The sequence below is a fragment of the Schistocerca gregaria genome, chromosome X, assembly GCF_023897955.1.
Source record: "Schistocerca gregaria isolate iqSchGreg1 chromosome X, iqSchGreg1.2, whole genome shotgun sequence".
NCBI lineage: Eukaryota > Metazoa > Arthropoda > Insecta > Orthoptera > Acrididae > Schistocerca > Schistocerca gregaria.
The window spans coordinates 332,077,507-332,091,330 of NC_064931.1; the positions used below are offsets into that span (position 1 = coordinate 332,077,507).

Consider the following 13,824-nt stretch of genomic DNA (forward strand, 5'->3'; position numbering starts at 1 on the left):
TGTTCTATATGCTAGAGATCCATCACTACACCACATTTACAATGACATTGATAGATGTTTAGTGTTGACTGCTCAGGTAATCTGCAAGCTATCAGTGTTACTCCCAGTTTAGATTTTATGTACTTTTAATACATAAAATGATTTTTAATTGATGAAGTATATCCCTTTAGAAAAATTGATGTGGGGCACAAGACTTAGCCCATGTTTGGCTTAGTTCCTATTTAAGAAATGGGGTGCATAATGCTTCACAAATGTATTGGAGTAATATAAATATGGATGCCACATCATCAGCATGGAGAGTGACCACAATGATGTTTGACAAGGTTTGATCATGGGTTCCAGTTCATCCCAATTTTTCCGAGACAGTCCAGATTGTTAACAATGTTTCGGTGTCCCTAAACTGTCTTTGGGACCAGCAAAATGTCCTGGATTTTCAGTGTGGCTACTTCCACTTCATTACCACAAAAAAACTAAATTGCGTCATATAATCTTCATTGCGACAGGGTGCGCAGGTGCAAAGAATTTTACAAATGATTTTGTGATTCCTTCAGGTGACTTTTTCTTTATCTGATGTATTATTACACAATTTCAGCCTAAGACTATTTTGAAGTATCTAAAGTAGAAGCATGATACATTTGGTGCAATTTACCACTAATGAATTTAGCATAAAATAGTCGTATCCCAAATATACTAGGGTGATTATAACTTACTTTTTACATAAGTTTTTAAAGGTGAATTATGCCATGCACACCTTAGCTCCTGTAACTGCATGTAATTGTCATAAAATAAATTGGACATAGTTTTTTCCATCATTTTAGAAACATTTTATTTTTGAACGATTATTGTGAAGTCCTTACTTTTAAGGTTGATATTTTTGATGTATGTACACAAGGAAGATTGTTAATTTACAGAAAATCATTAATTAGGTCCTATAGATCTTTGTTCTTCTGTATATTCAGTTATCATTCATTGTTGGTGTAAATATGACTGCATGTAATTTTCATAAAATAAGTTGTGATAATATACGGTAAGTTCTTGTTGATAATTACAAATTATTCAGGCATAAAGGCAATGACTCACTGAAATGCAGACATGCTGTCTTCAATAAGCACACAAATGAAAGATACAGAGCTTGGCTGGCTTTCAGTATGCATTTCCTTTTTGTAGCTGTAGGAAAAGCATGCGCACTCATGGTGCCGCCTCCCCACCCCTCAACCCAAAAACACACCTACCTACCTACCTACCTACCTACCTACCTGTTGTCTCCCTACATTGTGCTCAGTTGACTGCCAGCTCAGTATAGAGCTGAGAGTCGACTGAACACAATGTAGGAAGGCGTGTGTGTGTGTGTGTGTGTGTGTGTGTGTGTGTGTGTGTGTGTGTGTGTGTGTGTGTGTGTTTGTTTGTTTCCTACAGCTAGAAAGAGGAAGTGCATTCTGGAAACTAGCCAAGCTCTGTACCTTTTGTTTGTGTGCCTGTCGTTGATGCAGCGCTTCTGCCTTTCGGTGAGTTATCTCCTTCATGCCTAAATAATTCATAAAATAAGCTGGAAAAATCTGTTATGTTGTTATGGGAGCAAGTATTTTTATATAGTTGTTACAAAGATCTACATAAAGTTGACCATCAGTAGTGTAATGAAACAGTAATGAAAACTAAGGAAAGCAAATAAAACCTTCCATGTCTTGCGTCATGGTTATGTGATCTTTTGCATAAGTCATACTTATGCCTCAAGCGGCCGCACCACTCTTCATAACGCGAGCAGGTGCATGGCGCATGCTGCATTTTGTACATGTGTGAAGAATAACGGTCTATGTTACCAAGGCAAACATGATGAACAAAATTACAGTTTAATCTGTTTAATTAAACAATTATAAAATAAACTAACATTTTATGAACAAAATCACTGTTTAGTTAAATAAACAGTGATAAAATAAACATCTTGTTGTATCACTCTGTTACCACACACGTGTTATTCCACAGTAATGACCCACTCAAATCATTAAACAGTGCAGTTGCATCAGATCTGTGCCAACTGCTTATTTGGTTACTAATTATATCATAGATAAGTGCCTCATTGTGGGGTTGCGCTGCTAGCTTGGAATCTGTCATTTTCTTGTGTACATCATAAAGTTTTTTCTCACCTAGCTTGCTGGTTATGTTATATTAATGCTGCTCACCTGGATGTATGACAACACAATTTATTACTGTGTTTGCTGAAGCAAAAAATGAAGGAATAGGTACAGACTAACAATTGTAAAACAATGGAAAGGTAAAAAAGGTTGTGTGACTGGAACACTTTATACACAGGCAGGGCGACCGCTCGAGTGTTAATAGGTATAGTGATAACTATGCGTTATTTAGTTCTATAATGCTTCATTGTAGAACAGGTGAAAAGGTGCCCAGTGATTTTCCATTTCACAAATCTTTTTGTTCATTTAAAACTTTGTCCAGTTTGTCTTTTAGATGGATATAATTTCAGTTTCATCCATCATGTCCATGACTTTACCTCTCTGTAAGTTACAGATTATTTCTAGTGATTTATTAGTATTATATATTACCAAATAAAGAAAATGTCTGGTGGAGGCATCACAAAAATATTTTAAAAAATAAACTGCATTGATTGATAAGTTCAATATAATGTGTAGATTCTCTCAGAAACTAGATGGTACTGTGATCTTGTAAATAAATGAATGTGTTGTAACTTAGATGTGTTGAACTGTAGTAAGTTAGTTTTAAGATTTCCAGTGCTGTAAAGAAATTATTTAAATCTGAACCCTGTGATCAGACTGAAGACCATGCATTGTTGACTGTCTGCTGAGACTTCATTTGCCATGTGGTATGGAGAGGCTTGGGTCAGCACATAACTGTCCTGGTCATTGTTGACTTTCCAGATCGTGGAGCTGCAACTACACTCATGTAGCTACTCAGCTGGCATCACAATGCTGAATGCATCCCACTCCAGTCCTCCCACCAAGGAAAAATCCCTGGCAGTACTGGGAACTGAACCCAGGTTTTTCAGATAACAGTAAGATGCGTAGATCACGTGGCTACCGAAGTGTGATATTTTGATTTTGTCTACTTTATCTTAATGTTATCTGTATTGGTCATGGGAAAAAGCAAGTGCAAAATAAACAGTAAGATGCTGCAAGAATTCCTGTTTGTTAAAGGACACATGAGAGTTCTGAGTGTACAGTTTGACTGTGTGAAATTTAGCATTGGATGTGGGAGATGTACTGATAGAGTAACTTGTGTGAAGCCCAACAAACATAAAGCTGTGCTTGAGGTTAGTTCTTGCAGATCAAAAATGGATAACTATTTATTGATGATGGTAGTTTGACATAGATAAACAACTTTCAGTGTAAGTAGCCACATTGCATACCATACAGTGATGCACAACCAGTTTAAAGTTCATGGAATGCACTACTGACTTAATTAAATTCAACAAGAAACTCTCATGCTGACAGACAAAAACAAAATTAATGATCACAAATGTGATTGTACAGTTTGCTGTGGAATAAATAACAAAGGAACAGTAAAAAACATAGTTTATTTCAGTGATGACAGAGTCTTCTAGTCACACAAACTTCCAGTTAGTTCCGTTTTGTAAAGTTTCATCATCCAGATAAAGGCATTGTAGTGTGAGTGTTCGAGGTAGTGAACTCGGGTACTGAAAGTACAGAGCATTTGACTTTGTATGTCTTGGAAGTATTGTAAAAATTCAGTCTTAAGGAAAGGATGGTAGCAATTTGGCTGGCAACACAAATATCAGTTATGGAGGAAAGGCAAAAAACAATCTTTAAGTAGCAAGAAAAAGAGTGAAATAGTTTAATATCTGGAGGATATCCTACTCGTGTACAATGCTGTCCAAACTGGCTCAGACAGATTATCCATTGATATACAGCTTATATTGGTAAAATCCACCAATGTTTGCATGTTTGAGGCTATCAGCACAACAGTGGCCTGACCCATATTTTTGGAAAAAAAATGAGATATTCAAACAGAACATCACTTTACGCCCTACGATTGTGTCCTACAATTGCCAGACATGTATTCGGGCACCCTGGACAACGTGGCAGCATCAGATGTTGTTTACGCACCATGCAGTGCCATATGAAATGGGGCGCAATAGTGGCCTATGCCACATAGGCCGCTATTGCGCCATGTATGCATAGCGAGTAGGCCAGAGAGACAGTGTACTACACGTTATACAGCATGTGACGTCCGGTGGAGGACACGGGTGCAGTATTCGCTCACAGTATTGTGGTCGACACACCGCTGAACGATCATTAGAGTATGTGTATTACAGAACGACATGTGCAGTAGCCCTGGTGACAATGTCGAAGCCGCATTGCAAGGTAAGGATGGTGTTATGTTGCCTTGTTGGACTCATATGATTTGATATGGACACCGGTTCAGATAAGGAACATTTCGATTTCAGACATATTTGGATTGGACACTACTACCAATGCCTTAGACGTGGAATGTGCACCTGGCCGATTCAGCCAGCATGGAAATGGTACAGTGAATGAGTTACGTGTCATGTTAGCAGAGCCTAATCTACCCGGTACATTGAAGGATACCACACCCACTAGGTCAACCATGGATGGATTGGAGAGTGATTGTAGTACTGGTACTGTAATTGCACCACAATGAGGAAGAAAAAGGGTCCTGAATGCACACCTGTGGGCACAGAACAACCAAAAACAAAAAGTGATCGAAAGGGGAAGAATACATTAACGTGAAGGGAAATTTAGTGCCAAAGAAAAGTTCCACCCTCGGAGCATGCATGTGTCAGGAGGAATGTGGTCAACATTTTTCACCTGAACACCAGAAACATATATTTGACTCATTCTATGCATTAGGTAGTTTAGACTTGCAGTTGGCATGCAGTTTTGCTATGGTGAAGGTAGTCCCTACAGCACGCTTGTATTCCTCTGGTACTACAGAGTCATAATGAGCAACAACACGCCTATAGCATTTCCAGAATGGAGAGGGAGTGGACGTGAAGGTGTGTAAAACGTTCTTACAGAACATTTTGCAGATATCAGATGGTAGGATTTCAAGGGTTCCTTCGTACAAAGTGCAGCACCAGACGCCACCCATTGATAAGCAAGGCGCATGCCCTGCTAAAAACAAAATACCAATAGCAAAGATGGTTGCGGTAGAGAACTTCATAAAATGGTTTCTAGCATGTGGAAGCCATTATGCAAGAATGGATGAAACAGTGGTTCGGAAGTATTTGTGACCAGGCATGAGCGTGGGGAAGTTATACCATTTATATCAAGCCAAGCATGATGATCTGGTCTCATACTACATTTTTGGTCAGATATTTAATAAAAGATTTAATGTGTCCTTTCATCCCCCTGTAAGTGATTCCTGCTGTAAATGTGACCTCTGTAACATCAAACATGCTGCAACTGACACCATGGAAGAGAAGGGTAAATGGGAATGTGAAAAGAGAGTTACATCAATGAAAGGCTGAGAGCGATGGGAATGCATTGTGATGCAGCAGAAGGAAGGCATTAGGACAACGATATGACCATGATTGCCTTTGATTTGATGAGGACTTTACCAACACTGTACTTAATGACAGGTATTTGTTACTACAAGTGGCAATTGTGGACATACTGCCTTGGAATACATGACCTATGTACCAAGAAAGCTACCATGTATGTAAGGAGTGAGGGCAAATCATCCCGAGGACCACAAGAAATTGTATCGTGTCTCACGCATTACATTAAACATAATGTCCAAACAAAGCGACTGATTATGTAGTTGGATCAATGTGGTGAGCAAAATTGGAATATAAAAATGACCTCACCGTATCAGTTCATGATTCTGCATGCAGACTTCACACCAGAAGTCATCATCATCAGCCAATTCAATCATTAAATGATGTGGCCTCTTCGAGTTGTGGGTTCAGGTAGGCTTTCAGCAGTCTCCTCCAAGTGGGATGGTCTTGGGCAGTTCTCTGCCAGGTGTTACCAGCGATCTTCTTGATGTCTTTGTCCCATCTGTCTGGTGGTCTTCCTCTAGGCCTCCGGTGCTCCCTCGGACTCCACTCCAGTACTAGTTTTGTCCATCTGTTGTCTTTTCTTCTTGTGACGTGGCCAGTCCACTGCCATTTCAAGGAACATACTGTCTGTAAGATGTCATTAACCTTCGTCACAGACCGGATGTCATCTGCTCTTTTCCTGTCCTTTCTTGTGTAGCCCAGCATTGATCTCTCCATGGTGCTGTCCCAAGTTTCCCTTTTGTAAATGAGTTCCGTGTCCATATCTCGCAGCCATACGTCATCACAGGAAGAATGCACTGATCAAATACTGCTTTCTTCAAATTTACTGGCATTTTTGATCTGAATACTTTTGAATTCTTCCCAAATGCTTGCCAGCCAAGCTTGATGCGTCGATAGATTTCTGGCCTTATGTCTCCCTACATATTTATAATCTGGCCAAGGTAGACATATTTACTGACCTCTTCTAGTAGACTGTCCTTGACTTTCACATCTCCAGCTGGGACCCATTTGTTGGACATTACTTTTGTTTTGGAAAGGTTCATGTTCAAGCCAACCAGCTGACATTCCGGTGCAAGATCTGTAACCTTCGAGTTATCTTGTAACACCAGAAGTAACCCACCATAAATTCCTAGTCAGTGGGCATTCATACCTACCATGTGATTAGGACCTCGGTATCATCACGAAGAACAGGAAATTTCACCTGAACATATAAACAACCTCTGACTGAATAGTGTGTAAAGCAATAATGGCCTATCCCACATGTTTTGTGTATTATGACCAAGTGCGCTGAAACAATAGTGACCTAACCCACACAAAAAAAATGATCTAAAAAACACTATTAAGGTTAACTCCACATATAGCCAATTACCGGACACCATACCACGTTATGTATACCACAATCATTGCTATACGCCGCAATCATTACCTTACACATAAAGTCTGCAAACATCAATATCTTCCAGTGGCCATTCCCACAAACCAGTGCACTGTGGGTTAGGCCACTGTAGTGCTGATAGCCTCATTTATGCTGCACATGTTGGAAAAACTAAAATCACTGTAGTAGTATACAAGAAACATTTTGTTCATAGTAAGAGTGAGAGTTTTTTTTCTCTTCTACATGCTGTAGGAGTCATGAATGCTTCCCAATAGGAGTCATGGATGCTTCCTAAGCATCAAAATCGTACTTAATGTCCCCCAAAACAAGTTTACTAGCACCCTCAAGAATTTTTTAAAAGTCAGTTCCCTTTCACCGTCACCTGCGAGTTCCTTTCAGGCCAGTTATGTATTTTCTCTGACAGTATTATGTGCATCGGAAAAGGAAATGTAATAATTGAAGTTGCAAGACAAAATAAACATTGCTTCATGAATTAAAAGCCACAAAATCTGAAAGCTGAAAGCTTTTTGACATCTGCAGTAAAACAGCAGTTTTGTAATTTGGAAAATGAAGAGCTAGTGATACTTGATCAGTTAGATATCACCACATCTTTCTACGACACCTACATAGGATATATTTGTGAATGGTATGAACCTTTTCTGCAAGTTCTTCAGCCAGTGGAGTGGATTGCATTAAACAAAACCATCAAGTAAATTAGCGTTCAAGAATTGTATAGTTTTGTAAAATCTAGTATGAACTTCATTGTGGATAAGTGAGAACTGTTTGATGACTACTGTGTAACTAAATACTGTGAAAGTTAACTCCTGGACTGGGATTTGAAATCAAATGTTTTCAGTCAAAAATGGCTGGAAATTTTTACTAATTTTCACAATGAGCAAGTGTGTCTAAAACATATTCAGAGTTTGGTTCAGTTTTCACTAACTATGTAAAGAGTGGCTTTAGTAATAAAAGCTTTAAAAAAAAACCTCAATTTAGAAACAGCAAAAGCTTTGAGGATAAAAACATTTGTTAGCTTTCCTCTTATGGGCTTCTGAAGTTTGATATTTAATGAAAATACAGTTTTGAAACAAATAAAACCCACTCAAAAAGTGCTACTAATGTACCAGTGACTATGTCACATCATCTTCAATCCAAGATGTGTCAAATTTGTGTTTATATGTACATCAAAATTGTATATGCAATGCTGCTGTTAACTTCCCATCAGTGGTATGGTAGATTATGTGAAAATAAATTATAATTAAGCCTATGTTGATGGTATTTTTACTTACTTCCTTTTTTGTGTTATTTTGAAAATGTAATTCTGGTTAAAAATACAATGGGAATCTTAATCATGGGCACCCATAGCTGTTCATAGTCTATACCAAATGATTTGGTTTAATGGTAAGATGCTGCAGGAATTGAAGCATTACCATTTGAAGCAAAGTCTTAGTGGGCTGGAGAGAGGTTAGTAATTTAACCCAGGACATTGGTGCAAAGACTGGTGATCAGGAACTTTACACCCACCACCCTCCTCCCCTAGCTGGTCAAATCTTGGCAGTAGCAATTTTCTATCACCAGCATTGAAATCGGCTTACCACTGGGTCGAGTGCCACCACACAGGCGTGCATTAGCAACCTCTGCTACAGAGATGGCTAGTGGTACGATTATGGACTCGTGTTTGGGAAGACAGCAGTTCACACCCATGTCCTACCCTTCTGATTAAGGATTTCTGTAATTTCCCTGCATCGCTTAAAGACAAATGTTGGGATGGTTCCTCTGGAATGTTAAAACCAGTTTCCTTCCATTATCGGTGCTTATACTCTAATTACTTTGTCACTAACAGGATGTTAAACCTTAATCTTTCTTCCTTTTTTTTTGTTCTTGCTTGTGTTAATAATGTATCATTTTAATGATATGAATATAATAGAGGGAAACATTCCACATGGGAAAAATATATCTAAAAACAAAGGTGATGTGACTTACCAAACGAAAGCACTGGCAGGGGATAGACACACAAACATACACACAAAATTCAAGCTTTCACAACCAACGGTTGCTTCATCAGGAGAGAGGGAAGGAGAGGGAAAGACAAAAGGATGTGGGTTTTAAGGGAGAGGGTAAGGAGTCATTCCAATCCCGGGAGTGGAAAGACTTACCTTAGGGGGAAAAAAGGACACACACACACACACACACACACACACACACACACACACACACACACAAGCAGACATTTGTAAAGGCAAAGAGTTTGGGCAGAGATGTCAGTCAAGGTGGAAGTACAGAGGGATGTCGTTGAAAGACAGGTGAGATATGAGCGGCGGCAACTTGAAATTAGCGGAGGTTGAGGCCTGGCGGATAACGAGAAGAGAGGATATACTGAAGGGCAAGTTCCCATCTCCGGAGTTCTGACAGGTTGCTGTTAGTGGGAAGTATCAGTAAACATATTTTAGTTATCTGATGTCCTTCAGATGTGGGGTTAAAATGTCGATTACAGTTTTTCTGGAGTAACAGCACCTGTATCATAAAGCAATTCTTGAATTTAGTGAGATATCTGTAAATGCCAGCATATAGTCATGTACACAGACATTTGATTAACACATTAATTGTCAAGAGGCTGTCACCGATCACAGAAAAGCCATAGGCCTGATGCTGTGTGTCTGGCAGCAGCCACAGAAGAGCCTTAAACTATCATGGGGCCTGGCGGTGAAACATCAACCACTATACAGGTGGCTGTCAACATGTTAATTGTCTCTACAATCTTTTGTTCAACTGAGGTATTCTTCATAACATTTATTGTGAATATGAACAGTGGAAGTTGGAGCTAACTGATTACAAATCTTTTAACACTAAATCATTTCATAACATTTGCATAAATTAGGTGGTGGTCAGTAACTAGAAGACAGCAAATATACCGTTCTCGCCTGCATTGTAAAAGTGTGTGTTACTTTCACATGACGTGGGGATTTCAATACTTTGCCTTTGAACACTACTGAGATACGATATTTCATGAGATTTACTGCTTTTCAGAATGTGAAGCATGAAAATAATATCCACAGGAATTCCAGTAAAAATGGAAAAAAGTTATTTTGCACCCTACCTTGTTTGCAGTCCATGAAACATAATCGGCAGAATATGTGAATATTGTTTCTTCTTCCTCAGTGATATTCAGTGAAGCAACCAGCTCTTCAATTGATTGCATGGCTTTTATTTGTTCTGCAGTACTGTTCAGCATGATGTATTGAAAGGGTATTTGCGATGCCTGTCATAATGTCAAGAAACAAAAAAAGTTTTAGTATGTTGCTGTGAAAAACATCTAATAAATCTATAAATAGAACAACAGTCCAAAAGTGAATTACAACAAAATACCTGTAGGAATAAAAACATTTATTTCCTGCATAGTAGAAAAAAGTCACTAATGTTTCCAGTTTACAGAAGACTTGACAGATAACCAACAACAGGGTACCATTGTCACATGGTATATGGAGGCCTCTTAAAATTAACTTGCAAAAAATGTACAAACTACTCAAATACCATTTAAACATAAAAAATACACATACTGAGCGGTTATAATTAAATTGATTGTGTGCAGAGTGTTGCAGTGTGGGCTGTATACATTGCAGGACACTGAGATGACGTAGGTATGTTCATTAGTTGTCATGCTTACAGAATATGCTGAAAAAATAATAATAGTTCCACTTTCTGCCACTGGATGAAAATATGTCACAGAAAGCAGTCAGAATGTGGAATGTGTCCTATTTTGACATCAGTATGCTGCTTGTCAATATGTGGTGATTTCTTTTGTGAAGTGGCTATTGGTGTAAAGGATTAAGAAGGTTGAAGCTTTCTGTTCAAAACACAATGGCTTTTGAGAAGAAAGACCCTGCATTGCAGGAATATCACTGACAGAAGCAGCTGCAAAGAGGCCTCATGTCAATAAATGGACTAAAGAATAAGATCAAGAAATCTGAAGAAACAGGTGGGTTAGATGGTGCAGCGGGGAGAGGGAGGCATCCAATTCTCATGGCAGTTGTTGAAGTTCCTGTAGCTATAGCCAACCGTGTAGCACATACCTCAAATTCTGCAACCAGTGCTTGAGCTGTCACAGGAATTCTCTCTCCCCTGGACAACAGTTCAAAGAATTTTGCCACATTTCACACTGCTGTCACTGCAAGATTGAGAATGTGCACCAAATGAAGCCCCAAGATAGGCTACAATGCTGTGACTTTGCGCTTCATTTTTTGGCACGCTTGGAAACGGAGGACATGTGGCTGGTGAATATTCTTGGGACAGACAAGACAAATTTTACTCTGCACGATATCGTGAATGCACAGAACTGTTGCATATGCAATTCTGATCTATTGAGGGAACCCATACAATAGTTTGTAATGGGGTTAGACCTGGAAGTTTGGAGTATTTTTAACAATATTATGAAAAGGAAAGTTGCTACTCACCATATAGCGAAGATGCTGAATCGCAGATAGGCACAACAAAAAGACTGTCACAAATAAAGCTTCCGAAACTTTCCTTTTCATAATATTGTTATATTCCATTCTAGAGTATTTTTAATATTTTAAAAGATGAAGGCTTACATGTAAGTAGCCATAAAAAAGTTCCAGTTATGACACAGTTTAAAATTTAGGTAAGGCTGACTTTTAAATAATTTTCTTGAAATAGTAACACCTGATTATGCTATGCAGGGCAAGTCGAAAATAACTTTGCAGCTTTGGAATGATATGGAAATTTATTGAGATAACTTATACAATCTGTAGGTGTGTCATTTTGTAGCAAACAACCTGAAGTTTGATTCACATAGTGCATCAGTACACCATTTCGCTACCAGGAGTGCCAGTATAGTGCACGGTTAAAACAACTACTTTCACTTGTGTGGAGTCTCGCTGTGTTATTTGGTTTCTTGAAATGAACTCTGCAACAACTCTTCAGCATACATTTCACACCCAAAATGCTAAAGAACCTCCAAGCAGGCCTACAATTTACTGTTGGCACAAGAACTTTGTTGAGACTGATTCTTCACTGTAACATAATAAATCACCATAGTACCCACATGTAGATTTTATGAAACATGAATTACATGTAACAATTCACACTTGTTGAAATCATAATTCCTATGGCAGATTGATGAAGATGACCGAGATAGGATAGTTTACTACCACCAAGGCAGTGCATCACCTCATTTCCTCATGGAAGTTTGAGGCTTCCTCAATAATCGCTTCCCAGGTCAGTAGATTGGCCATGAAGGGCCAGTTGCATAGCCCCTTCACTCTTTAGACTTGACACCATTGGATTCTTCCTCTGGGGTTTTATTATACACCGTGTTTCTGTTCCTCCCCTACCAACCAGTGTAGCCAACCTGAAATATCGAATCAGTGCTGCTGTTGCACAAGTTTTGCCTGATTTGCTGCAGTGAATTTAGGAAGAGTTTGTTTACCGGTGGGATGTTTGCCGCATCACAGATAATTTTAAGATCAAACCAAAATTATATTTGACACTTTTATGTGAAACTTGAGGTTGTTTACTACAAAACGACACATCTACTGATTCTCTTAAGTTATCTCAATAAATTTTTACATCATTCCAAAGTTGTTAAGTACTTTTTGACTCACCATGTATTTTTTCCTTTGCCTGAGTGCAGGGAGAGGTCACGGCCCCCTCCCCTTGCCCCCAGGCATGAATGCCCTTTGTACTCTGCCACATGTTGTGCAAGAACATCCACTGCAGTCAGCTTGTGTGACTGTGTGGTGTGGTTTCACAAGCTCCTTCACTCTTGGTCCATTTTTCTTTGAGGAGATGACACCTCATGGGCCTGTTAGGTGTACAGTGGCATCTGCACATTATAATGACCTCCTTGTGCAACATGTGATTCCAGCTTCGCAAAAATGCAACTGTGTACACCCCACTGTTTACATCCAAGATGGGCGACACCAATGTCATATTTCGGGTGGAAAATTTGCTTTGAGAAAACATTAGTAATAACTGCAGTCTCTCAATACAATTTCAAGATATGTGGCCTTCCAGAACCCCGGCTGGCATAAATCCATGTGACTTCTGTTTGTGAGGATATCTGAAACATTGTGCCTATCAGGGATGCATCTGAGCTCTTCCTGATCTGTAGGATAGCATACTATGACTTATCACTCTGATTACACTGGATATGCAGCAGGCAACTGTTGAACGTGCTGAGTATTAGATGCTGCGTGTTGCTAAGCTCGGAAACCATAAGGAACACATGTTGTAACTTGTGACCATATCCTAACAAGCATCCCAGGATCACTGTTATCATGTGTTTGATCACTCCTCCCTTTTTCCGCACCCATACCACATTCTGACTACTTTCAGTGCCGTATTTACACCTGGTGGCAGAAAAGGGAACTTTTATTTCTTCCAACGTACTTCCACAATTGCAACACCTAATGAAGATAACTACGATGTTTCAGCATCCTCTGATGTACATACAGCCTGTACTGCAGCACTCATTAAACAACCATTTTAATAATAACCACCAGTGTATTACTAGTAAATATTTCAGCTCTATTACTTCTGGCTACCTTGGACTTGTGCATGTCATTTTGAAGGATAGAAGAAAAGTTTGGATGCAGTCTGAATTCACTTTGAACAGTTATTCTTCACTGAATGTTTGGAATAACTGAAATGCTTCAGTTGTTGGTGACAAAACAGAAACAGTCACGAGTGTTACATTAGTGTCTGTGTGTCACAGTGTGCTTAAATCATATAGAAAATTAGTTAAAATCGGGCAGTGTATTACATAGTCGTGAGTTGTTGACACCTGCACTATTCGATATAACATTAGACAACTATGTTTTCAATTTGTTTTTTATCATTTTGTGTCAATAGAACTTTATTACACCACTTTTCACATATCTTAAAATGGAAGGAATAGCCTAGGATGTTGTCAAAT

At 38.9% G+C, this 13,824-nt stretch overlaps 1 protein-coding gene across 1 annotated transcript in view; it reads right to left on the reverse strand.

Annotated features, from left to right (window-relative positions):
* The window catches only part of LOC126297714 (patched domain-containing protein 3-like), a 570,171-nt gene that overhangs the window by 108,762 nt on the left and 447,585 nt on the right, over positions 1-13,824 (reverse strand). Inside the window, exon 14 of the mRNA XM_049988846.1 lies at positions 9,988-10,149. Within this exon, the coding sequence (XP_049844803.1) occupies positions 9,988-10,149 (162 nt within the window). The remainder of the gene's footprint in view (positions 1-9,987; positions 10,150-13,824) is intronic.